This window comes from Choloepus didactylus, chromosome 13, assembly GCF_015220235.1.
Source record: "Choloepus didactylus isolate mChoDid1 chromosome 13, mChoDid1.pri, whole genome shotgun sequence".
In the NCBI taxonomy this organism is placed as follows: Eukaryota; Metazoa; Chordata; class Mammalia; order Pilosa; family Megalonychidae; genus Choloepus; species Choloepus didactylus.
This window is the reverse complement of record NC_051319.1, coordinates 49,900,620-49,927,966: the sequence shown is the minus strand read 5'-3', so window position 1 is coordinate 49,927,966 and position 27,347 is coordinate 49,900,620. Positions and strand designations below refer to the sequence as shown.

At 36.6% G+C, this 27,347-nt stretch overlaps 1 protein-coding gene across 7 annotated transcripts in view; it reads left to right on the top strand.

The window, feature by feature from the left end:
• TMEM232 (transmembrane protein 232) overlaps positions 1-24,993 on the top strand; it is a 384,954-nt gene extending 359,961 nt beyond the window's left edge. For 6 of the 7 annotated variants that reach the window (XM_037800742.1, XM_037800740.1, XM_037800739.1 and 3 more), the window contains 2 exons: positions 20,705-20,798; positions 24,394-24,993. In XM_037800742.1, coding sequence (XP_037656670.1) covers positions 20,705-20,798; positions 24,394-24,594 — 295 coding nt within the window. In that variant the 3' untranslated portion in view covers positions 24,595-24,993. The remainder of the gene's footprint in view (positions 1-20,704; positions 20,799-24,393) is intronic. The other variant, XM_037800744.1, reaches the window with a different exon arrangement.
• Positions 24,994-27,347: the final 2,354 nt, after the last annotated feature.

Below are 27,347 nucleotides of genomic sequence, written 5' to 3'. Positions count from 1 at the left end.
AAGTACACTTTCTAGGATGCAATATAATCTCCACCTATCAATTTTCTTAAATTTTCTTTTAAAAATTATTTTTATGGGTTACAGCAGCTAAGTGTATGTGCCTATAGGAGACCTGATATGGATGGGGGGAGGTGGGGAGTAGCTCCTGGGTACCGCAAAAAAGCAGCACCTGTGTGACCGGTTGGTAAAGCCATTTGGGATAGTTGAAGAATGAGAACTAACTGCTTTCATGTGAACATTTCCTCCTACTTCTGGCTGAAGAATACCAGTGAGTCATTAAATCCATTTTGAAATTCAGTTCCAAACATTTCCTAATTAATGAAAATTCTGGCAGTAGGTTTAACTGTTAGTCCTATTTTCAATATTATATGTACTCATTTCTTTCTGTGTCTAAATATATGGTAGGATATTGGAAGAGGTTACATCAAGCAGTACAACAAAAATCATGGAAAGTCAAGGGGACAAAAGAGCAGTTAAAGAAATATATTGAAGACAGATATTGTTTTAGCTTCCTGGCTGCCAATGCAAACACCACACAATGTTTTGGCTTAAACAATAAAAATTTATTGGCTCATGCTTTTGAGGCTATGAGAAGTGCAAATCAAGACATCATCAAACTGATGCTTTCTTCCTAACATTGACATTCTTTGTCTGGTTGCCGGCAATCCTTGATCTTGTTTTTTCTGTCACATGGCAATGCACATGGCGGCCTCTCTTGGCCTCTTCCTTCTTTTCTGGGTTCTGTTGATGTTCAGCTTCTTGCTTCCCATGGCTTTCTCTCTGTCTGGATTTTTTTCTGCTTACAGAGAACTCCAGTAATGGGATTAAGACCCATTCTAATTGAGATGGGCCACACTTCAATGGAAGGAACCTGTAAAGGTCCTATTTACAATGGGTTCACACCTACAGGAATGAATTAAGTTTAAGAACATGTTTTTCTAGGGTACATAATTCCAAACCACCACAAACCCCATTTAATAAGGTGCTAAGAGTGGAATTATGGCGAAGAGACTGCAACTGGGAAAGTAGACCACTTTATCAAGAAATTAGGATGTGAAGAGATGAGGTAGGATTATACTTAAAGGGGGATAAGAATCAAGATAAAAATATTTAACTATCATTAACTGGGATTTAAAGCCTTGAATTGAAGTCTTATTTGCTGAGTAGTTCAGACATGGCATGGCCTATATTAAAAGAAGCAGGAGTCCTTTCAAGAATGGATTAACAGTATGATGATCACTCAGGGAGATGTATGGTGAGTTATCATCTCTTTAATGATTAGAATTAAGCAGACAAATCATTTCATTACCTGAGAATGTACATTCTATGTATGTCTCCCATATACTTAAAACTGTCATCAACTTTTTAGATTATTCACAGGTGAAAACTCTTGAGATAGACTCATAAGAAACCTTGGTATATAAGATTGTCTCAAGATATGAAAGAGAGAATGTGTGTGTGTGCATGTGTGTGTCTGTGTGTGTGTGTATGTGTATAAGAGAGACAGAAAGAGTGAACAAGGGAGCAAGAAGGAGAGAAAGAGAGATGATTCTAAAGAATTGCCTGCATACCTTTAGTTCAAGAGATTTTCAGTAGCTCAGGAGAGAAGAAATTTGTTTCATAGCAAAGTTCCTGAGAAGAAAGAACCCCAGAAAGAAGATTTTGCTTTAGTAGAAGGACAAGTTGTTTTGGCTGTTTCTGATTAAAAAAAAAAAAAAAAAAAAATAGAATCACTGTTTAGAAAGCTCAAAGGCTAAATTGGCAAGGAATATTTAAGATCTTGTGATTTGTAATAACTTAATAGGTAATGAAATAATGTGAACAGAAAATTATTGATGAAATTTTGTTTTTAAAACTGTTGGTACAAATGTTTTCAGAGTCAACCAGACAGCACATAATCAGTTATGAAGAGATGATACTTTTACTGGGTTGGTCAATCTCCTGGCACCCCAAGAGTGATTTCCACATCCCAGGTGCTTCAGTGTCTTTGGACAGATGATGATACAGGGCCACAGCATGCAGGGAAGAGGTAAAAGATAACTTACTTGGCCAGTATTTTCAGATGGATTGAACTCTCACTTTATCCAGATTATGAGTTCTCATTTAATTTTGTTCCCAGAGGAGAATAGATACTGTGACTTGGAGAATATAGCATGTTATATAAAGAGTTAAGATTTAAGGGATTGGTGATGACAAGAATGAACACAAAAAGCCTTAAGAACATAGTCTGCTATGTTCAAAGGTTTTTAAGGTCAAAACCAAGAGTTACCAGGTTTCAGGGGTGCAATGCTGAAGATGAACTGGGACAGCTGGTTATAGGGGAGTGCTCTCAAGCAAGGCAGATGTGAGTCTCAATTCCAAAGAGGTGTCCAAAATTCAAGGAAGAAATTCTGGGATTCAAAACAAGATTAAGGAATTTCAAGGTAGATTAGCTTTAACACAATCTCATCTGCCCTCACATCTTGCAGAACCTTATAGATAATGTGGATAAAAAGAGGGAAACGGCAAGGAAGTGAGCACATTTCTTGAATTACTTTTTTTACTTTCATTTTAACTACTTGTGTAGCTTCTGCTGTTTAAATTAATTAACAACTTTAATTTTCCCACTGTAAACAATATTTAAATATAAAATCTTCTGTAGTCACTCACAGGTTACTACAGATTACCACTTTAATATAGATTCTGTGTTATGCCCCATTTTTTTAGTATGCAGATTGTGGCTTTATTCAATTTAATCCCATTCAAGAAGCACATTTTAACGGATGAGAGTGAGTGTTATTATAGGGGCACTGCAAGTCCAGCATAGTACATTTTGAAAGAAATTTCTAGACTTTGGTGTATAGCTATTGTTAGTAGCAATATATATATATAATGTGTCTCACAACTGATGGAGACTTGCCAGCATGTCAAGACATCACAGTTGAGGACCTCTGGAATAAAACACAGGTAGGATATTGATATTTGGCTATTGTTTGTAGTTTAGCCTCAAGGCTAAAGTACTATACTATTCTGTTCTTTAACAAACAACATTAGAGTCAGCTAGAAGTAGAAATGAGAGGAAAATACATGGTCTTTTATATTCCCCAACTCAAAATCTTATTGTTTCCATGACAATCAATTGCTCCTCTGATAAGACAACTCTTCCAGTCTTTCATTCTCATTGCCACCATTTTATTTCAGTAACTCCTGAAATGCTCTCACATCTCTCAGTATTTTTTGTTCAATCTGCACTGCTGTCAGAATAATGATTCTGAAACAGAATTCTGATCAGACTATTTTACCACTTAAAAACCTTCAAAAACTACAAGGATATCATACTAAAGAGAGGTAATCTTCATAGTGAACAGTAAGAATCAGAGCCCCTATTTTCTATCTCTATGACTTCTGCTTTCTCCCCTGCCCTCCTTTCCTGTAGGTCCAGGGCTAAATACCCCAGGCAGGATGTTGTTGTCTGATATCTCTGACTAGCTCAAGAGTAAAGGCCTAGAAGTGTGGTCATTTGGGGTTTACCCAAGAAACTGGCTGCATCTCTGTGGCAGGCAGCCTCTAAGATGGCCTTCAATGAGCCCCACCTCTGATATCCACCTGTCTCCTTAAGTGTGATCTGGATTTAGTGATTTACTTCTAATGAATAGAATATAGCAGAAGTAATGAGATATCACTTCTGAGATTAGGTTACTACAAAACTCCAGCTTCACTCCTGGGGACGCTGTGTTACTTTTACTCACTCTTCAAAAAACCAACTGCCATACTGTAAGCTGCCTGTTTTAGTTTGCTAAAGCTGATAAAATGCAATATACCAAGAATGGGTTGGCTTTTACAGTGGGGATTTATTAACATAAGTTAATAAAGCTTACAGTTCTCAGGCCATGAGAATGTCCAAATCAAAGTATGAACAGGATCATATCTTCTCCCTGAAGACCGGCTACCAGCCATCCTCAACACCTTTGTTACTGGCCAGGCAAATGGCAACGTCTGCTGATCTCTCCCTTCTCTCCTGGGTTTCATTGCTTCCAGCTTTGGCTTCAATGGCTGCCTCTCTGAGTTTCTGTGTGTGTCCTTGTGTCTCAGCTTCTCTGGCTTTTTTCTCTTGTAGCTTCTCTGTCCTCTGAATTTCATCTCTTAGCTTCTCCGGGGCCTTTTTCTGTGTCTTCTGTCTTTTCTCCTCTTATAAAGGACCCCAGGAAGAGGACTAAGACCCACCCTGAATGAGGTGGGTCATATCTCAACTTATTAAGATCTTACTCACCGAAAGATTCTACTTACAATGGGTCCACACCCACAGGAATGGATTAGCTTTAAGAACATGATTTCCTGGGGAACATACAGCTTCAAACTACCACACTACTCTAAGCAGAGGCTTAGATGGCAAGAAACAAATGTCTTCCACCATAGTCAGCAAGGATGTGAGGCTTGTCAACATGTGAATCAACTTGAAAATGGATCCTTCCCAGTTGTGCATTGAGATGTCTGAAGCCCCTGCCAACTCTTTGATTTCAGCCTCAGTCAGAGGCATTCAGTTAAACCCTGCCCAAATTCCTGACCCAGAAAAACTGTGAGATGATAAACATCTGTTGTTTTCAGCTGCTGAATTCTGGAATAATTTGCTATGTAGCAATATATAATGATCACTACCTGATCACTCCATGGTGAGAGCCATTAATCAACCAGCCCCAGTAACCCACCTAGAACTTCCAATTGTTTTTTTACTAATTTTCATTTAAGCAAAAATAGAGAAAAGGGGCATGAGAAAATTTTTGTCATGATAGATGTGTTCATTCTTTTGAATATTGTGATAGCTTCTGGATACATACATATCAAAACATATAAACTGTACATTTTAAACATGTGCAGTTTATTGTGAGCCAATTTTACCTCTTAATTGGGCTGTTAAAATATGAATAGGGATATAAGAATCACCAAATGTTTGAAAAAAGACTGCAAATAAACTCAAAACACAAATAAACAAAATATAAAAGGTACTCATAAAAAGCTGAACAGTGCAGAAGAACAGAATAAATGCTTTAAAAAATCTATAATTATTATCCCTTGAGAAATAAATGAAAATTGTTCATCCATGAAACAAGGAGACTATCAAAAAAGAATAGCAAAAGAATAAGAAAGAAAGCATTCTTAAAATTAAAAGCATAATAGTGGAAATCAAAAAGTTAACAGAAGGTTGGAAGATAAGTTGATGAAATCTCCCACAAAATAGAATAAAGACAAAGAGGAAGAAAATGGAAGCAAGAAGATAAGACAATGAGAGGCATAGTTCCAGAAGTCTAACATTAAAAAGAGAATTCCAAGAAAGAGAACAAAAAAGACAAAAGATAGTTATTTATTAATGAAATATTTTTTATTATTTAAAGAGCTAAAGACAAATTTACATATTTAAGGGGCCCAAATTATGCCCAATAACTGAATTTTAAAGACCCTCCAAGAAGCATTTTGTATTAATTGTCTGTTGCCGTGTAACAAATTACCACAGTATATAGCAACTAAAAACAGCATAAGTTTATCATCTCACAGTTTCTGTGGGTCAGGAATCCAGACTGGCTTAGTTAGTTTATTAGTTAGGGTTCTCTAGGGAAACAATCAATGAGAGGTATCTATGACTATAAAATTTATAAAAGTGACTCACCCAACTGTGGGTATGCACGAGTCCAAATTCTGTAGGGCAGTCAGCAAACTGGCAACTCCAAGGAGGATGTCTGATGAACTCCTCAGGAAACAAACCGGCAACTTCGATGAACTCCTCAGGAAATGCTTCGCTGGGCAGCTGAAGAAGAAGTGAAGGTCATCTATCTGTCTCACTTATAAGTGTTCAACTGATTAATTGGATTAAATCCAGCCAATTGCATTCTCCCATTGGGGAAGACACGCCCTTCAGTGAGTCATCAGTCACAGCTGCAGCCAACTGACTGATAATTTAATAAACCAGCCTGTTGGTTTATTAATGAGCCACAAACATCCTTGCAGCAATTGTTAGGCCAGTGCTTGCTTGAACAGACAGCTGGATACCATCACCTGGCCAAATTGACGCATGAACCTAACCATCACAATTAGGTTCACTGTTTCAGAATCTCTGTCAGGCCTGCAACCAAGGTGTTGGCCAGGTTTATGGTCTCATCTGAAGGCTCAACTGGGGAAGATTCCACTTCCAACCTCATTTAATACTTGGCTAGATTTAGTTCCTTGTGAGCAGTTAGACTGAGAACCTCAAATCCTTGCTGGCTTTTGGCCTTAAGAACATCCACAGTTTCTTCTTGCCTTGGGAGCCTCTCCAATTATGGTATCTTGCTTTATCAAAAGCATAAAAGCCAAAAAGACATTACAGTTTGCTAACAAGTCACATTGTTTTGTAATCTAATCACAGAATTGATATCCCATCACCTTTGCCATGTTCTGTTGTGTAGAGAAGCAAGTCATTAGGCCAGTCCACACTCAAGGAGAGGGAATTATAAGGAATGAATACTAGGAAGTGGGGTTCACTGAGGGCCATGTTAGAAATCTACCTACCATATACTTCATAGTGAAAATTAAAAAAATTAAGGGAAAATTGTACTTAAAACTTCCTGTGGCAGGGACCATTAGCAACCATAAAACATTTCATGTGTTACCTTACATTTCCCAGACTTTCTTGTAGTTGAGTTATAGCAGTGGTTCTCAACCAAGGGTGACTTTACCTCCCAGGGATCTTGGCAATATTTAGACACATTTTTGGTTCTTACAAGTGGGATTGCTAGTGGCATCTTGTAGGCAGAGATCAGAGATGCTGTAAATATCCTACAATGCACGGAATAGCCTCACTACAAAAATTATCTGGTCCCTGATGCCAGTATGACCAAGGTTGAGAAACCTTGGGTTAGAATCATATTTTTTGCCAATGTACTATGAGCAAAAGTGCTATGACACTTCTGCAGCAAAGCAATTAAGAACCTGTGTACTTCCTCAGTTTCTTTCCTCTCAAAGTGACCTTGAAAGCTACAGGATGAGTTAGTAGCATTACAGGATGAAAAGGGCCTGGATTCCTGGGTCCTCAGATAGAAGAGAGTGCCTATTGACCTGCATCAGATTTATGTGAGCAAGAAATAAACATTTATTTTGTTAAGCCATTGTGATCTCAGCATTTTTCTATGAAGAAAATTAGCATTAAATATTTCAAATAATACACCCCTAGAGAGAACAAACAAATGTCCCCCCAGAAATCAGAATGGCATCAGACTGTTCAAAAGCAGCACAAGAAGCAAGAAGGCAATGAAACAACTGCCTTGATACCCTGAGGGAAAATTACATCCACTCTAAGTATTATATATGCGCATGTGTGTGTGTGTGTCATAATGTTTAGAAAATAGACTACAAGTTTCATATTAAAATTTATCTGAATCTAGTCTGATATTCAATTTGGGTAGTGAGAGGTCAGATAAGTGATATTTGAATACGTTCTATCAAATATGAGGGTAGAATAAAGACATTTTCAAATATACTAAGTTCTTCTATTCATATACTCACTTACTAGTCACCATGTCTTAAGGAGCTTCTTAAGGATATATTCTCATAAATGAGAAAATAAATCAAGGGAAAGGAACACAGAGGGTACAATGAAGAGTGGCCTCAACAGAGAACAGAGTATCCCCAGGATGACAGAGATTCAGCAAGCCTAGAGAATAACCAGTCCCAATTGCTGTAGGAAGATACTTAAGCTCAATGTGTTCAAAACTGAAATTATCACTTGTTCTCCACCCAACTTGTGTCCCTAAAAGGGCACTTTGATGCATCTGTTCACTTAAGTCATATGCACCATTATTCTCACTAACGCTATACTAACTACTACTCAGTCTTCAAGATTTGTTTCAGTTTTCCTGAAGCCATCCTGCCACCAGGGGGCAAATTACGTTCACCCGTGCTTTGCAAAGCAAAAGTTTCCTTGAGTGCCCTTGAAGAAACTTAACAACTTTTTATCATGTCTTTTGGCATGTTTCAGTCAATCACATCACAGTCCTGATGTGATAACCACGTGGATTAGTGTCTAAAATGGGATTGATGGAAAGACCCCAGACCCAAATTGATTTAGGGAATTGTAGATGAACTGCAGTAGAAGATAAATATGCAATGTTAGCGTGGCAGTGGACCATTCCTAGTTCCAGCACTGCAAAATTCTGTGTCTGGGAATACAGGATGAATTGTTACAGTGGAATGTGTTCATTGGATATTTTGATTCAGTAGATTGAAAAGAAATTGAAATTCTAAAAGCCTTGACTGTCAGTTGCTTAGTTGCTTCTGTAGGCTCTAGCCAATGTGGATGTGACACCTGAAACTTTCTAGCAGGAACTGTATATGGAATCCACCAGATCAATAGACTGGCTGGCAAGGGAAGGTGAGACTGAAATCATAGATGCTGATGTCTGGGACAGAGCCCTCTAGGATGGGATCATTGGAGATGGCAGATGTCCAAGGACCCTGAGGCTGCCCCTTGACTGACAGTTCTTCATGCCAGACAGAAATGGATAATTGCCCAGGTTGTAAAGGTTAAAAGAGTGAGAGCTGAGCAATCTTTTAACTCTCATCAAGAGGAGCATCTCTATAGAAATGTTTTAAAATGCAAGAACTATGAAACAAGGGCAATTAAATAGGTACCAATATTTTAAATGTGGCAGCTGGTAATGATAATAATAATAATAAAGTTGAGAACAAGCTTTTTCTTCACTAACCTATCTTTAAAAAGTAGACAAGGACACTGATTTACAGTTGGTTTTAAAACTTTAAATAACTCCATTGTAAATATTTGTGTTTTAAATATTGACCCATTTAGGTAGCTGTAATCGATGCTCAGTGATTTGGACAATCTAATATAAGTAGAAAGAAAAAAAAAATCCTGTTCAAAGGAAGCTCAGATATGATTTACTATTTGTACCAATCACCCTTCCCAAATGAAAAATCAGAAGTATTTGAGATAAGAAGTTTCCATTCCAAAAAATCATTTTTTTTCGTCCTCCTGCTTTAAAGATGCATAACAGATAAAGTCTGATCAGATGGAGTTCTGAGTAAAAACTGTTTTGTTAAATGTGTCTCTGAAGAATTTGAAAATGTTAAGTTTCCAGGGTAAAACATAGTTCCTAAGAATACTGAATTAAAATAGAATTGAGAAAAATGCTGCTGATGTATTAGCAGATGTTCCTACTTAAGATGTAATTTTGTTAAGGATAAACTGACTGTCCTGGACTGATTTATTGGGGAGGGACTGGTGACATATCCAGGGACTTTCAAAGCCTTTTCAGAGTTCAGGTCAGTTTGAATTCTTAGTTCTGGTCTTGGTTCCTGCAAGTTCTGTTTTAGGAAAGCAAATACTTGGTGGACAAAGGGTTGTTCTGTTGTTTCCTTACCACCCTATTCTATTAAAAGAGGTAAGACATTAAAAGAAGAATGCTGAGTGGAGGGCACGCCTATTTTATTTTAGGGAAAAAAGCATCAACATTTGTTAGTGAAATACCAGCATCTCTGTACTGGGTCCCTGAGGGTGGAAATACTGCCCCAGAGGAGACTGAGGGGTAGAGCAGAGTGAAGTGCTTGAGCCTCAAGCTTCCTGTGTCTCTGGGCAGACAGTTCAAACCCGGCCAAGCTGAAAGAGACAATAAGGGGAATATGACAAAGCATCAGAAAGACCTGGAGAAATGGGATTGATTCCCAATTTGTACAGGAGCAAGAAAGAGAAAGAGGAGAAAGCAGGTTTGGAATAAAGTCTATTAAAAATACTGAATCCCCCCAAAAAGAAAAACAGTTGAGCCCTACCTGAAAGCAGATGGAGCATGAAACAAAGTTCATTGGCTTCTCCAGCCACGGAGACAAGTGGCATTCTAAAGCCTGAGGAGTGTGACTGTATGGTGCCATTAGACAGTGGTGTTGTCCCTGGCTGGACAAAGTTGCTACCTTATCTACATGATGAAAACATCTAGAACTACCAGCCTCCTAGTAGTCCACTAAATCCCTGAGGATAGTTTTGATGGTAGCACCTGAGATATTCCATAGGCAATTAATGTTAGTCCTGTCCAAGTGCAAGCAGTATTGAAAATATGTGGTCAGCCTACTTGGATTTTGTCAAAATGGTATTTCACACTGAGAGTTCTTATTGTCCATACTAATCAATTTAGCTGTGAAAAAGTCCTTTGTAGTTCTTTCTTTTGACAATTAACACAGTTGCCACAGAAGGCAAAACTGGTAGTGCAAAACGTGTGTCATTCATGCAAAAATGTGCATTTGGCTTAAACAAAAGTATATAATGTGTGTGTACAATTTAAGTAATAATAATGAAAATAATGATAATTATGATGGTGATGATAATAATAAAACTATCACTCAAGTTCCCATTGTCCACGTTAAAGAAATGAATATTACCACAGTTGGAAACTCTTTGTGTCCTTGCCTAGTTGGATGGCTCTCTCTCTCTCTCTCTCAAAGAAGGAACCATTGTTCTGAATTTTGTAAACTATCCTGTTGCTTTTCTTTACAGTTTTGCAATAAATGTATACATCCTTAAAAAGATGTATTGTTTAGTTTTAGATATTTTTAAATATTTATAAATAAAATTATACTGTATGTTTTTTCTACAATTTGCTTTTAGTGCTCAAACTATTCTTTGTGCTCATATCTACCTAGAATTCATTTATTTATACTCCTTTATAGTGTTTCCATTTTATAATTCTACCACAATTTACTCATTCTGGTTGTGTCTAGCAAGAGTTCATTCATTTATATTCTTTTGAAGTTTAAAATATTTCCATTTTATAAATTTACCACAATTTATTGAGTTTACTATTGATAAGTATTTGGATTGTTTCTAGTTTTCTGTGGCTACAAACAATGCTACTTTGAACATTTTCATATATTTCTCTTCTGTTCTATATTTTGCATCTGTTTTGCTTCCTGCATTAGCCTAAATATTTCTACTTTCCTTTCTTCCAGTTCACTAATCTCTTCTGTTGTGTCCAACCTGCCATTATATCTGTCTGTTGACTTTTTCATTTCACTTCTTTTTTAATTCTAGAATTACTATGTGAATTTTAAAATAGATTTTAGTTTTATTGTAAAAGTCTCCATCTTGTCATTCATTTTTTAAAAGTATTTATCATAGTTATTTTAAACTCCATATTTTATAGCCCTAATATATTAGTCTTCTGTGTAATTGGGTTTTTCTTCCTCTAGTACTTTTTTTTTTTAATTAGAGAGGTTGTGGGATAACAGAACAATCATACATAAAATATACCCTCCTGGGGATTCTGGGAAGATGGCAGCATAGAAAGAAGTGGAAGACTTAGTCTCCCCCAGAACAATTCACAAATGAACAAAAAACCAGTAAATAATCTGGAATGGTAGCGGGGAGACAAATGTGACTGTACACTCAACATCCACTGACATGAATTGGGAGGAATGCCCGAGATCGCAGCATAAAATCTGTAAGTAAAATTGCAGACCCGTGCTGAGAGCCGAGAACCTACAGCCGGGAGCCCCTCCCTCACGGAAGCCGCGCCGTGCACTTTCTCAGCCCAGCTCCAAGTGAGGTTTTAATAATAACTGCTCAATACAGACAGCGAATCCTCAACAAGCAGACAGAGGCTTTTGGTGACAACTGACCTGGGGAGAATCGGGGGAAATATTCTGTCTCTCGCTCTCTCTCTGTGGAGAAAACCTCAGCTGCTCTCAGCCCACAAGGCATTGCAGTAAAGACAGCCTCACACATTCTGCATTCTGAAACAAGCTGAGAGCCCCACGGCACAGCCAAGCGACCCAGGGCTTCCCTAGAGGGACGGCTCACACTGATGACGTAGCACGGCATCCCCCTCGGCTGAGGGAGGATCACGGCTGGGAGAGGGGATCCACTCAGAGAACCCAGGGGTGCTATGCCAAGTCCCGTGGTTTATGGGACACTGAGAGAGAGCTGCCCTTCCTCCCTGGCCACCCGTGCGCGCGCCCCACATTCAGGGCGGGCGACTCCAGTGGCGCGCCCAGGCTGAGCTCTCCAACTGAACATGCAAGAATTATTTCCCCCCACTACGTGGGAAAAAAGGTTGAGAACTGACTGGAGGGATATAGGTGCCTCACAGACGCCATCTGCTGGTTACTTAGAAAAAGTGTATGTCACCAAACTGTGTCTCTGAAAAATTAGATCGATAGCCCTTTTTTTTGATACAACTTGAAAGAACCCTATCAAGCAAAACAAATGCCAAGAGGCCCAAAACAACAGAAAATCTTAATGCAGATGATAAAACCAGATGATATGGAGAATCCAGCTCCAAACACACAAATCAAGATTTTGGAAGAAACATTATACCTTGCAAATTTAATTAAAGAACTACAATCAAAGAACGAAAACATGGCAAAGGATTTAAAGGACATCAAGAGGACCATGGCCCAGGATATAAGCCCCATAAAAAAGACCCTAGAAGAGCATAAAGAAGACATTGCAAGAGTAAATAAAAAAAATAGAGGATCTTATGGAAATAAAAGAAACTGTTGGCTAAACTAAAAAGACTCTGAACATTCACAATACAAGACTAGAGGAAGCTGAACAACATCTCAGTGTCCTAGAAATCCACAGAACAGAAAATGAAAGAACAAAAGAAAGAATGGAGAAAAAAATTGAAAAAATTGCAATGGATCTCAGGGATATGATAGGTAAAATAAAACATCCAAACTTAAGACTCATTGGTGTCCCAGAAGGGGAAGAGAAGGGTAAAAGTCTAGAAAGAGTATTCAAAGAAATTGTTGGAGAAAACTTCCCCAACCTTCTACACAATATAAACACACAAAGCATAAATGCCCAGCAAACTCCAAATAGAATAAATCCAAATAAACACACCCCAAGACATATTCTGATCAGACTCTCAAATACTGAAGAGAAGGAGCAAGTTCTGAAAGCAGCAAGAGAAAAGTAATTCACCACATACAAAGGAAACAATATAAGACTAAGTAGTGACTACTCAGTGGCCACTATGGAGGCGAGAAGGCAGTGGCATGACATATTTAAAATTCTGAGAGAGAAAAATTTCCAGCCAAGAATACTTTATCCAGCAAAACTCTCCTTCAAATTTGAGGGAGAGCTTAAATTTTTCACAGACAAACAAATGCTGAGAGACTTTGCCAATAAAAGACCTGCCCTACTTCAGATTCTAAAGGAAGCCCTACCAACAGAGAGACAAAGAAAGGAGAGAGAGATATAGAGAATTTTAACAGACATATATGGTACCTTACATCCCAAATCACCATGACACTCATTTTTCTCTAGTGATCACAGATCTTTCCCCAGAAGGGACCATAAACTGGGACTTAAAACAAGCCTCAAGAAATTAAATAAAAAAAAAAAAATGAATATACTCAAAGAACATTCTCCAAACACAATGGAATACAAATAGAAGTCAATAATTTTTGAACTATAACTCCACTATTTTTTTTCCTACATGATAAAAAAATACACAAACTCTAAGGACAAATCAATGGTTTTGAACTCAATGTAAAATATGCAGTTTTAGACAACTATATAAAGGTGGGGGAATGAAGGAGTATAGGAACATAGTTTATGTGCCCTATTGAAGTGAAGTGATATCAAAGAAAAACAAGATTGATAGGGATTTAAGAGGTTAATTTTAAGCCCCACAGTAAACACAAAGAAATTATCAGAGAATATAACCATAGAGATGAAAAGTAGAGTTTGGGTTAAGAGAAATGGGGGAAGGGGTAATGGGAAGTCAAGAAAGGAGTGTAGGGTTGCTGTTTGAGGTGAAGGGAAATTTCTAGTAATGGATGTGGGAAAGAGCATAACATCATTCTAAATGTGATTAATCCCACTAATAGAAGGCTAGGAAAGGGGTGGAATGGGAAGATTTAGGCTGTATATATGTTTCCACAATTGAAAAAAGAAAAAAAAAAAAAGACAGTCTAACTAGACGACAATTGAATGCTAAGGATGAACTTGGATGGGATTGGAGGGTGGAGGACAGGTGGCTCGAAGGGACACAGTTGAGACATAAGGAAAAGGAAATATAGAATGTAAGCTTTGTATCATTGTTGAATCTCTTATACTTCTTAGCTGTGCTTAATGGAATTACATAAAAGAATGTTCTTGTTCATGGGAAGTACGTATGTGAATTATAGTGGATGTTCAAGGATGTGAGCAGCTAACTCTCATGTTCAGAAGATGATGGATGATAAATAGTGATGTGACAGCATGTTAAAGTTGGTGGATTGAGCTATCGGGGGAGGGGGGTCAGGGTATGATGGAATTCTGTGTATGGGGCTAGTATTGTTTTTGCAACTATTCATGTAACTTTGAATTTATTTCAAAATAAAAAATATATATATATATATATATATACCCTCCTATTTATTAACACCTGTGTTAGTGAAGTACATTTGTTACAATTGATGAAAGCACATTCTTATAATTGTACTATTGTGTAATTGTACTATTAATTATGGTCCAACTATAGATCATGTACTGTTTGTGTAGTGCAGTTTTATGGATTTTTTAAAATTTTCTTCTATTACCCTATGTATAACCTAACATTTTCCCTTTTATCCACTCTCAGATATATATTTCAGTGTATTAATTACAGTCACAATATTGTGCTACCATCACCACCTTCCATTACCAAAACATTTCCATCATCCCAAATGGAACTCTCTACATGTTAAATTTTAGCTCCCTATACCCTCTCCCATCCTGTCACCTGCTAACCTTTATTCTAGGTTATGGCTCTATAGTGTTGCTTATTCTAATTGTTTCAAATCCTGAGATCATACTGTATTTGTCCTTTTGTGTCTGGCTTATTTTACTCGACTTGGTATCTTCCAGGTTCATCCATGTTGTCATGTGTATCAGGATTTCATTCCTTTTTGCAGCTGGATAATATTCCATTGTATGTATATAACACATTTTCCTTATCCATTCAATGGTTGATGGACACTCTCCTACTTCTTTTTGTTGGTATACCAGTTAATTTATTATTTAATACTGTATCTTGTATTTTAAATATTATAAAGGCTCCAGGCTAATGTTATATTTTTCCAGAAATTCACATTATTCTGCTATGTGGATTGAATTAGGGGAGAGTACTTTAATCCAAGCAGTGAGTGAAATGACTCCAGGCTGATAGCCATCTTTTAAGTTAGGTCTGCATCTGATTCACACATACTTCCAAGGTATAGATTTCCAGATCCCAAATGAAAGCCTGAGATATTTATCAAGGCCTCACCTATTTTTGTAGAGACAGTTTTCCACATTTTTTTCTTCTTAATACTGTAAAATTTCTGAGAAAATCCACACTACTTTTCATTGACTTTCTGTTTGTTTGGCTTCTTAGCCTGCTCAATTTAAAAATTCAGCAAATGCTTTGGGGGATAAGTGATGATGTTTGTGGGACTCCTTCCCTTGAACTTGGTCTTCAAGCCTTAGCTACCTTGGCAGCTCTGGCTCTACTATTTGTCTCTCTAACCCTGTAAAATTGTCAGCTGCTCTGCTGACTTCTCTGTTCCCATCAATTTTCCTTTGTTTGCATTCTCCACCTCTACTCTATGCAAAAAATGGGGAAATACAAAAAGGTAAAACATATTTTGCAGAATGTTGCTTACTTCCCCATGGTTTCTTTCTCCCTGGGATCTTCACACTTAGAGTTCTGGCTGTTTCACCAATGCCTTCAAACAGATTTTATTTTAAAAAATCTGTAACTCTTATAATGGTTGTTTTCTGTAGGAGCATTGGTTTGCTGCAAATATCTCTACTAGAGTGACAAATGGAAATGTTTAATGACATTTGAAAAGTTTAATTAATACAACACTGAGATTTGTATTTATTCAAAGATTTTTAATAAATTTGAATCTAACACAAAAATTCCCCATGTTAAGAAATCACAGCTCTAGTGTCCATGGAAAAGAAGAACTAAGCGAAAATTTAGATAAGAACAGAAACAAACAATAAAACCCTTAAAGGCTTTTATTTTTCTGTATTGTACTTTCTGTTGTTATTGTTAACAGACCTTATGTTATTCTGTCTGAAAAGGTAGATGTTTTGGATCTGCATATTCTTCAGTTTCCCTTGGAGAGAAGAGGGGATTTATTTTCTTTTCAAACAGTCATTCCTCCAGTAATATTAACAAAGTTAACCTTTTGGGTCCAAAGGACAAAAGTTGGCTACTTCTAAATGTTGGAGGCAATTCAGCCATTTGAATGTACAATTTGGTGGATACTCTTTGGTACTGTATGACAAAGCAAATGAAAAGAGGGAAAAAATGGAGTAATAAGCTCTTAGAGAAAGGTAAAAGACAAAGTTAATTTAGTCAGAAATAGCATGAAGCCATGATGATTTTCCTTACTCTGCCAGAGGGTTTAAGTAGTGTCCCTCTCTGGTATCATCCTTCAACAGTTTTATGGAATAATCAAATATTCCTTCTATCTCCCAGATGCAAGTTTCTAATACCATTTTCTTCTAAAATGAGTCAGGGTTCCTTGGACAATGTCTACTTTGTATTTAGAGAAGAATAACTCAGATATTTTGTTACCATCAGAAAGAAAGACTTTTATCAGAAGGCACTGCAGTAGAGCTGGGGAAGATAAATTTTCTAAAGAGAGGGGTTTAGAAGCCACATAATAAAAATTTGAGCTTCCAAAAGAAAAAAAGAAAGATATATAATTAATTGAAACCATTTGAGTTTGTGAATGGTCATAAATCCATAATGAAGCAAGAAAGGGAAAATAAAGTGTGCTAGAGAAAAGCCATCCCCACCAATTTGTCAATCGGTGTCTAATTTCTCTAAAACAAGCAGGAAAAAGGGGCCAAGTCATTGAATTATTGAACTAAAATGAAGTTCTGTGGTTGGTTTAATTGATACAATATCTTCCCTGCATTGGGTAATTCCAATGGTTATTGTAATCTGAGACAAAAGCAGTATTTTCCCTGCAGAGTTGATGCTTCAGCATTAAATCTTGGGTCTGGGTGTAATTTGCAAGAATTAAAGAGGCCTGAAACTGGGGCATGCCCAGTGTTCCTGGGGAATGCCTCATGCCTGATGGAATTCTCACCTGTATGTCCTCAGGAAAGTCTTCAGGACTTGAAAAACCACACCTCTATATAAGGAAATATGCCATCCCTTGTTTTTTTTTGGTAAATATCACTCTACATTTCTCACCTTTAATATATTAAAGAAACTAAGCATGTCCTAAATATATCTTTTAATAAATCTCATCATCATGCTACTGGGACAACAAGCATAACTAATCCAGGAAGTTCTATCTTAGCCACTCTCAAAAAAGTTAAATTACCCTATCCACTCACCTTTCTACTCCACAGCACCCACTATTATCTATTTTACAGCAGTTTTTCCATTGTACTGTAGTTGTCTGTTCTCGTCTCCCTCCCATGTGAACTTTGAATTCTTTAAGGGCACTATCCAGGCGGTTTTCCTCTTTTTCTTCTCACTCCTTTTAATAACATTACTTTTCTCAATCAGTGTTTGAATGAATGAATGAGTCACCTAGTCTTCCTTTAAATGTATTCAAGATCCCAAACATATCAGTCTACATTCTTCTGCCCTATGAATTCTCTATTTCCTTCCTCTGAATTTTTGCTCCTGTCTTGCCATCTTTCTGGAAGAGTCTCCCCCTACTTCCCAGTTTACTCTAAATATGAAAATGCTACAGATTATTTAAGTTTCCTCTAAATTGTCTTTTCTCCCATTCCTTTTTCCCTTACTTGATACTACCAGCTAAAACCCATAACTTCCTTTTGTAAATTCTTCTGGTAAAGATGATCATAAAGATAATACAGCATAAACTTGTTTAATGTTTGCTCTGTCAAACACGCCGTATGTTTTATCCCTTTTTAATCCCTATAAAAACATTACAAGGTAGATACTATTATTTTTCTATATTAAAAGGCAGAAACTGAAGAACAGAGAGATTAACACTAAGAGGAAGAGTCAAAATTTGTTGCAAGAGCTGTCTGAACAGAGCCTATGGGTTTTAGCATTTTACCATATTTTTCTATATATTTCATTGAATGCTTACCTCTCTTGTGTCTCGTATTATCTTGTAATTATGTGTGTTTGTATTTTCTAATATAAACTATCCAACTGAAGTAACTAGAAGCCATAGATGCGTAAGCATATTTTTTAAAATTTTCTCATTTTAAAGGTGTTTTAATCTTATGTTTTATGCACTTTTAAAATTTAAACTTGTATTATTCAAGAAGGAATTTGAGGCAATGTGTCTGAATGCTTTTGACTTTTAAATTTTGGGGGGGATTATTATTTATCCTTTTACAGCCTTTAGCACAATTCTTTGACGGTCAAAAGTGTCCAAATTTTGTTGAATGTAGTTAACCCAAGTGGATGTCCCAGGATGTCCCCAAACCTCCATAATTTCAGGGTTCATATTTTCCTTTAATATTTTAAGAGTCCTTATTATGCATGCAGTGGGAAGCACAGAGCTCTTCTCCTCCTCCCTCCCACACATGGTACTTCTGAAGGTTACAGGTTGGGAAAGGGTCCTATACAGTTTTCAGGTTACCTGTCAGCTGCTGTCAGTCCCACTCTGCAACTTTTCTCCTGATACTGCCATTCTCTTGATATATTGCTATATTGGACAACACTCTACCATCACAAGAGTGTTATGTGGTAGACTGTTACTGATGGCTTGCGACTGTAATAGGGGTTGAAGAAAATCACAGCTTTCATTTATTCATTCCTTAAACATACAAACTTTCATGGTATGTCTAGTGACACTGTGTTGGACCCTGATGAAACAATGACAAGTAAACAAGTAAGACCACCACATTCATGTAACTCATACTCTACCAGAGAAAGCAAACAACAGAGACACACAGCTAAATGCAGAGTTACAACTGAGATGAGTGTGAAGAAAAAATGCCATGGTGGATTGAGCGCTAAGATAGTTGGCTTGAATTAAAAGCTAGAGGATGAGTAGACATTAAAAAGCCCTGTAGTATGGATAGAGGAATAGGAGAAGGGCATTAAGAGAAGGGAAGCATGTGCAAATGCTCCAGAGTGGGGTGGAGCAAGGTACATTACAGCAATTGTGAGACAGTCTGTGTGTTAGGAATGCATAAGCCCTGGCAAAGAATGGAGAGAAATATCTGGAGAAATCATGCAAAGCCATTTGAATAAATGTGGTCTTTATCCTAAAGGTAATGGGGAGATATTAAATAGTTTAAATAGAGGATTGTACTTAGAAAAATTATATTCTGGCTATTATAAAGAGAAGAGAATTATGAAGGTAAGGCTCAGTTGATTCTGGAGTTCCAAAAAGGAGGCCTTAGTCCAGGTGAAAGAAGTTGTTGGTTTGGACTAGGGAAGTGGTGGAGATGAAGATAAGTGAAAAGATTTGGGAAATATCGAGTGCAGTATAGAGCAACAGGACCTGGTGATAGGAAGCGGGCTGTGGGGTGTCAACAATATAGAGTTCATTGGAATGGTATAGGCAGCAATAAGAAAAAATGCATATTTGACATCATGGTCTTAAAAATTGATCACACACATTGAATATAGAAATTTCTCACCAGCTTTGTCTCTCCTTAAGCTCTCTCTTGTACCTTTTCCTTTGAACCCACTTTCTATCTATCAAAACCGTTATCTATCACCATCCTATTGTTTTACCTATTCTGGAACCCAAAACCATTTCCCCACAATAACTTTAATAACACAATTATTATTTTTTTAAATGCAATTTTATTGAGATGTATTCATACACCATATAATCCATCCAAAGTATGTACTCAATGGCTCTCAGTATCATCGTATAGTTGTACATTCATCACCACAATCAAATTTTGAACATTTTCATTACTCCCCCCAAAATAATAGAAATAATAAAAAAAATTAAAAAGAACATGCAAAACATCCTATACCCCCCCTCAAAGTATTTACATATTTTTTGTATTTATTTTATTACTCATCTGCCCATACACTGGATCCAGTGTGTGTCATTTACAAGGTTTTCACAATCACACAGTCACAATAAAAGCTATATAGTTATACAATCATCTTAGAAAATCAATGTTATTGCATCACTGTTAATAATACAATTATTATGTGGACAGTCTAACTCTAAATCTCTACTAGTTTGGAGCTCGGCTTTGCACTGCCAACAATTCTATGTCCTGCTGCTAAATGGTCTACCCCAGTTCCACCTTTAGTATTACAAAGACCTTGCAGAAAAAAAAAAAAAAAAAAAAAAAAGACCTTGCAGAAGCCTTGAAGTCCTAGCACATCTTAGATCAAATTCATAGACTTAGGCTTCCATCAGGATTTCCAGGGTTCTGCAGCTATGTGTGAGGAATAAAACTTTAATTTAAAACAGCATACTTCATGCTTCCTTGAGCCCTTCATATCCTACCATCTCATTTGCTACAGTTACCAACCAGCCTGTAGAATTTACATCTCCTCAGAGAAGTTTGCGTTTTTTTATTATTTTCTTGAACTCCTCCTGTGTGTCATGCCCTACCCTCAAAAATGTCCATTTTGGTAACCCAAGATGGCTAATAGCAATTAAAAGCGAATATATGGTAGATGCACAGAATAAGTGCTTTATTTTTACAACGTAGAATCAAAATGCTTAAGAATGAATGATGACAACACATTTATCCCTGGAGAGGAGAAAGGCCTATACCTAATACTGCATCTGTTTGTATGCTCTTTTAAAGGGAACATCCATCTGTGTCAGAACTCCCCATGTTTCCATACCCAGATTTCTTCACCCGGGCAGATAAAGAGTTGGCAAGAATCATTGACCATCACGTAAGACTTATTTCCTTAAATTAGCTGCAAAAGCTCTTATTCTTTAAAGGCACCTTGAATTAGAAAGCATAGTTCTGTAGTTGAAACATTAACATGCAGAATGTATACATCTAACCATGACTGGGCATTGCCAAACTTAATTATAGCTTACTGTACTACCGATATGCCTCAGTGCCTTCTTTAGGTTACAGAAAATTTGGCCTTTTGTCATTTGTAAAATACTAGCCTAATTCTGTTCCACAAATTAATACTGATTTCTTGTGACAAGAATCTGATGTTTGAACACTGAACACTGATTTCTTCTGCAATGTAGTTTTAATAATGAAACAAAATCTTTTGACTCAATTTTCAGTGACCATTTTTTGCCCTTGATAGAACAGAAAGACTGGTAGTCACTTTGTTCTTGATATGAGTTAAACTAACAATGGCAATACAAGGCCATTCTCGTTGGACAATACTTTAATCTATTGTGTATATATAATCAATCACTTCATGTCAGAGTGGAAGTACTTGCTTTCTGTTTTCTTTTTTAATACAATCTGAATCCAATAGCATATAGAATGTGTTTAAATTAGTGTTATTAGCAGCACTGAAGTATTATCCATAAGATTGTGATTATATTCCATGAAAATTTTTTCCATTACATTTAATTAGTAATCTTTTGAACAAAGGAAAAAGGATTATTTCATTTACTGATTGTCGGAAATAAAGCGGTTCCTGTAAGGGAATAAACGCTCACTCGGTTTTGGAGGAGAAAAGAATTTATTTACAATCTTGCAAGATAGGGTGTCCAGCCAAACACATGGAAGACTGGCGTGCCAGAGGAAGAGAATGGCGATCTTTAAATCTCCTACTCCTAATTCGCAAGTCCCTCCCCTGTTTCCCCATTGACTGGGTACTACAGAGGTTACAGCCTATCCGAGAACACTAACTAATTCATCTTTTGAGATTTTAATTTGTACAGCCAATCCTAGAGAGCCAACTAGCTCATTATTGAGATTTTGAACTGATCAGCCTATCCCCCTCAAATTTTTATTTTTTTTTGCTGTGAGTTCCCGCCTCTGATATTACCTCATATCTCTTTACATTCCAGTAACTATGGTTACTTACTGCTCCATATAAGGAGCAGGCAGATTCTCTCTTCTCTTTGTCTGGGGCTTGTTTAAACTGGTTTTGCCTCCATTTCCCTTATTCCATGCTGTCTCTATGTGAAAACTAAACTTATCCCTTTCTTACACTGATCATAATGAATAGTTATTTACCACATAGTTAAATTTAAGTCATTACAGCAATAGCTACAAGTATTGGGGTTTGCAGACTGTTATCCTGGAATAACAAAATGAGAGTGAGTTCTGTTACTCACTAATAAAGTTTTTGCTAAACAAATATATCATGTATACAAAATATTATCAACAATGTCTAATGGTTCATAAATTACATCATCTATTTTTTACTATTCACTTTCATTAATTGTTCTAGAATTGATTACAAGAGAGAGTAATATCCAGATGACTTTGTTCTGCCTAACGCTAGTTTCCTAGACAGAGGACAGTAGTCTGAATTGCAGAGAAGAGACCAGGAAATAGCTCCTAACAACCTTCACCCTTTGCTCCTCTTTCCAAGGGTATAAGAGTATTTACATAAACACTGCAATGCAGCGGAGCCTGGAGAACTGCTTATATTGTGGCTAAAGAATGGAGAAACGATCCTTTGTGTAAATGTGTTTGACAATAGAAAGGATTCAAATTGTGTGATATACAGCTAGTCTACTCCATCAGTTAGTTTTTGGTAGTATTGCTCTTTAAATGTTTAAAGACGTTTTGGAAGTTTCTCTGAAACTTCAGAAAAGAGGAAGAGCTGCCTTCTAGAGATAGTGATATAATACCCCTTTTAGGCCATTTTCATATGTCTTACTGCTTTTATGCATACTGTTTCGGAACTCAGAAAATTCTATTTTACTGACAGTTCTTAAGAATTAATTCTCTGTTAATTTTACACAATGTAAAGAATATATCCATGAGGTATATTGAAATCTCTCATGTAAGGTAGATTAATTGTCTTTGTTTACAAATGAAATATTTATTACACCAAATCTTGTTAAAATATAAAGTTGGTAGTTTTATTAAATCTTTAATATTATTATTTAGTTTATTAAATCCAAAGAAGTTGCAAAAGTCTCAGTTGGGTACCATAGAACTTATAGATTAAACCAAAGCATGAATTCCAGCCTATGCCTGAATGTTCTAGATGTTTTGCCTCAATTTTCTGGGTATTTCATGCAAAATTGTTTCTGAGAAACCAGTTATATTAATAATAGTTTTGTGGAGATATAGTCTCAGGATAAGTTCAGGTAGCATTTATATTTATTTTATCTTTAAAACTTAAGTGGGAATAAAATAAATGGATATTATTTTATTATACTTTAATTTTTAATACTTACCTTAATATAAGTCTGTTGACTTTTTTTTAAAAAGTTTTACTGCCTTTGGTAAGGCTGAGTGATATGTTGCAGACTCTGAGGTTTGGTTATAGATATTACATATAGCTATTAAATCTGTATATCCCAAATGATAAGTATAGTCATGGTTTACAGAACTGGTATATAGTAACCTATATATTACTTGGCAGGTTATTCAACTCAGACTGGTCATTTGTATATATATAGCTAAGGAATAGCAAAATGGGTGGAGTTTGCAATGTCTTTACAGATTTCCAACATATCATTCCGGGAGACCATTCTGGCTTGAAATTTTTAGCCAGCCTACAGAAGGTTCACCATCTCTTTTCACCATTTCCCTTATCAAAAGATATTAGAGGAATCAGAAGTTACTCATAATTATGCTTTGTTGATTTACCGTCATTGCTTCCAATTTTGACTCCCACATTCATTCTTATGGCTCTTGCTTCCAGATAAGCTGCTAGTGTCAGGAATTAACATGGTTGGTTGAGTTGAATCCCTTAGAAGCATTTTTGCTTGGCAGCTGCAAAATAGGCATTTGATAGCCTCATTAATTTCATTTTCAACCTCATATGGAATGGTATCACAATTTTTGCTTTTCACTTAAATTTGTATTTTCTGCATTATTTCTATTTTGTTTTGGTTTTCCATTTTATGATTCCTTGTTCTTATGTAAATACCTATGTTGATGAAGAAAGAAAAATCCTTTGGGACATAGAAATGTAAATTCTATTATCTCTTCTTTTGAACGGTTTTCCGTCTTTAAAAATGTAAAGAGGGAACTCTGCTTTTGTGGAAATTATATCACATATCAGTGGTGGCTCATATATATTTCCAGTGTGGAAGAATATAAAAGTCCAAAAGAATGTCTGTGAGAAAAACCATGAGGAAAATAGGATATAAGCATATGCATTTTAAGAAGGTAATTTTTTTTTTCATGGAAAACCATGACACTTCCTTCTTTTAAAATACCTTTCATTGTGAACCTGTGGTAGAACCACATTTTTAATCTGTCTTTATTCACCTGCTGTTACAGGCAGTGATAAATTCTCAGAACTTGTTAGTTAATTGAAAGTGTTGTTAACGACCAGCTTCTACTTCTACAAATGTCTAAGTGATGCTTTCTCTCTGTTACAGTGGCAGAAAGAGTTACAGGTTCGACAGAGGGAAGATGCAATATGTGAGGCTGAAGAACTTAAAGATAAAGAATTAAAGGAGAAAAATCACTTCAGGGAAATTATGAAGAAAAGAGAAGAGAAACTACACAAGCAAACCAAACCCTATGAGCTTCCTCCTAGAATTGAAGCAATTTCATTAGAAAAGACCCAAAGAAATTGAGGTCCACATGCCAAAAGTTCATTGCATGAAAGAGACCAGATAAATACATCTTAGGAAATCTTTCTTGTAATTAATTTGAGGTCAAGAAAGAAGTTGTTAACCTGGTACAAGCTCCTTAATAGTCATAAATTAGTCCTCATTTATTAATTAGCTCTTAATAACACTTGAGTGAAGTGATGTCATCTGTTAAAACTTTCCAAGAATTTTGCTAGTGCTTTTCCAATTGACTCTTACCTTGTGATCACAGAGCATACTTCTTCAATAATTCTCAGTTTGATATTCATTGGACTGTTAGATGGAAATCGGTTGCAAATTATTAATGAGCCACATATAAGAATTAGTTTATGAAAACAAAAATTGGACATCAGTTGATAGTTCTATGATAACTCTTTTCAAATAAAAGAAGCTATGGCATCTGCTTGGATTTGTGTTTTAAAATCAAACTTTGCTGAACCAAACCCTGTCAGAAGCTTGAGTCTGATAAATAACTATATATAAGCAAATCCCAAAGAGCTGGTCATCTCAGAATGGCTTGACCTTTAACAGATGCCAGAGTATACACCTCAGTTATAGCAATTTTACTTTTCCCAATGAGCACATGAGAATGGATTTGGATGGTCTTAGAAGGCCCAGTAGCACTCACTGTACCAATCGTCCAATTTTGGAATCATTTTAGAAGTGGCACTTCACTTCATCTGTAGTTCTAAATCTATGAGAAAAAGTAATGGGTAGAGGTTCCTGTGATGCTATACATTCATTTTTCTGAAAAATACAGATAATAGCCACAACTCAATTTTGCTTATGTGGCTTGATGATACTCAAGATGCAGGTAAGCTGTCAAGCTCAGATGACTACACAGTTCAGAAGAGTAACATAAATTAATGATGGGGGTTAGGTAACACATAGCTAAGAAAATTCACTCTGTTCTAGCCATTCTGAAATGTATGCCTAGTTTTATAGGATCATTCAGTCTTTCAAGAAGCCTCAGTTGCTAAGTTTCAAAATGTTGGCAACTAATTTTTTTTAATTAAATTCAGTTTAATTGAAATATATTCACATACCATACAGTCATCCGTGGTGCACAATCAACTGTTCACAGTACCATCATATAGTTATGCATTCATCACCCCAATCTATTTTTGAACATTTTCCTTACATCAGAAAGAATCAGAATAAGAATAAAAAATAAAAGTAAAAAAGAACACCTAAATCATCCCCCTCATCCCACCCTATTTTTAATTTAGTTTTTGTCCCCATTTTTCTATTCATCCATCCATACACCAAATAAAGGGAGTGTGATCCACAAGGTTTTCACAATCACACTGTCACCCCTTGTAATCTACATTGTTATACAATTGTCTTCAGGAGTACAGACTACTGGATTGCAGTTTGATAGTTTCAGGTATTTACTTCTAGCTATTCCAATACATTAAAATCTAAGAGCTGTTATCTATATAGTGCATAAGAATGTCCACCAGAGTGACCTCTCGACTCCATTTGAAATCTCTCAGCCACTGAAACTTTATTTTGTTTCATTTTGCATCTCCCTTTTAGTCAAGAAGATATTTTCAATCACATGCTGCCGGGTCCAGATTCATCCCCGGGAGTCGCATCCTGTGTTGTCAGGGAGATTTACACCCCTGGGAGTCAGGTCCCACATGGGGGGAGGCGAGTGAGTTCACATGCCGAGGTGGCTTAGTTAGAGAGAGAGAGAGGGCCACATCTGAGCAACAAAGAGGTACTTAGGGGGAGACTGTTAGGCAGAATTATAGGCAGGTTTAGCCTCTCTTTTGCAGTAATGAGCTTCATAAGGGCAAGTCCCATGACAGAGGGCTCAGCACATCAAACCACCAGTCCTCAGGATGTTTGTGACAACATCAGCATCAGTCCAGGTGAGGAAGTCCAACACTTCCGCATTTCCTCCCAGCTCCTCAGGGAGGCCCTGCAAATATATTTTTATTCTCTGCCCAAATTACTTTGGGATGTGTCACTCTTTCACTCTAACGTATACTAATCTACCATATCTTACTTCCTATTCAAATTTCCATGTAATTGTGGTGTTTGAACAAACTGTAGAGTTATACTGTTTAGAAAATATAGATCCTACACCAAATAGACATCTCTTCCCTTGGTCTCACATGGAATTTGAAGTTTTAAAACACAGTCAATTTTGACCTTTAACCTTTGGCCAGTATACCCTAGTCTTAACTAGATCTGCTTCATTCATATTATTAATTGAAGTCTGGGCTCTTTTTCAGCTTTTTTTTTTTTTTTTTTTTTTAACAGTTGCTGTATGCACTAATACTGACATTCATATCTGCTGAGCTCTAGCTCTGAGTTTCAAGTGTCACACAGATACCCAATGTTCCAGAGCCCAATCAGGTTATACACTAAGTGATCAGCATCTCAAAGTTTAGAGATAGCCATTACAATTCAGGAATAGATTTGACTGCTGTAAAAGCTTACAATCTAGGGACCATTACAATAATTGTTTCCCTGTTAAACTGTGCTCTAAGATTCAATTTTGAGTTTACACATTGTAGTTAATCCATATTGGTGAGGCATTATACTGTTTGCCTTTATTTCTGGTGTACTTCACTCAAAATGCTGTGTACAGGATCCATTCATCTCATTGCATGTCTCACAGCTATGCTCCTTCTCGTAGTTGCTCAATATTCCATTGTATGCATACACCACAGTTCACCGTTCTGTTCCTCAGTCTATGTATACCTAGGCCACCTCCGCCCATTGCA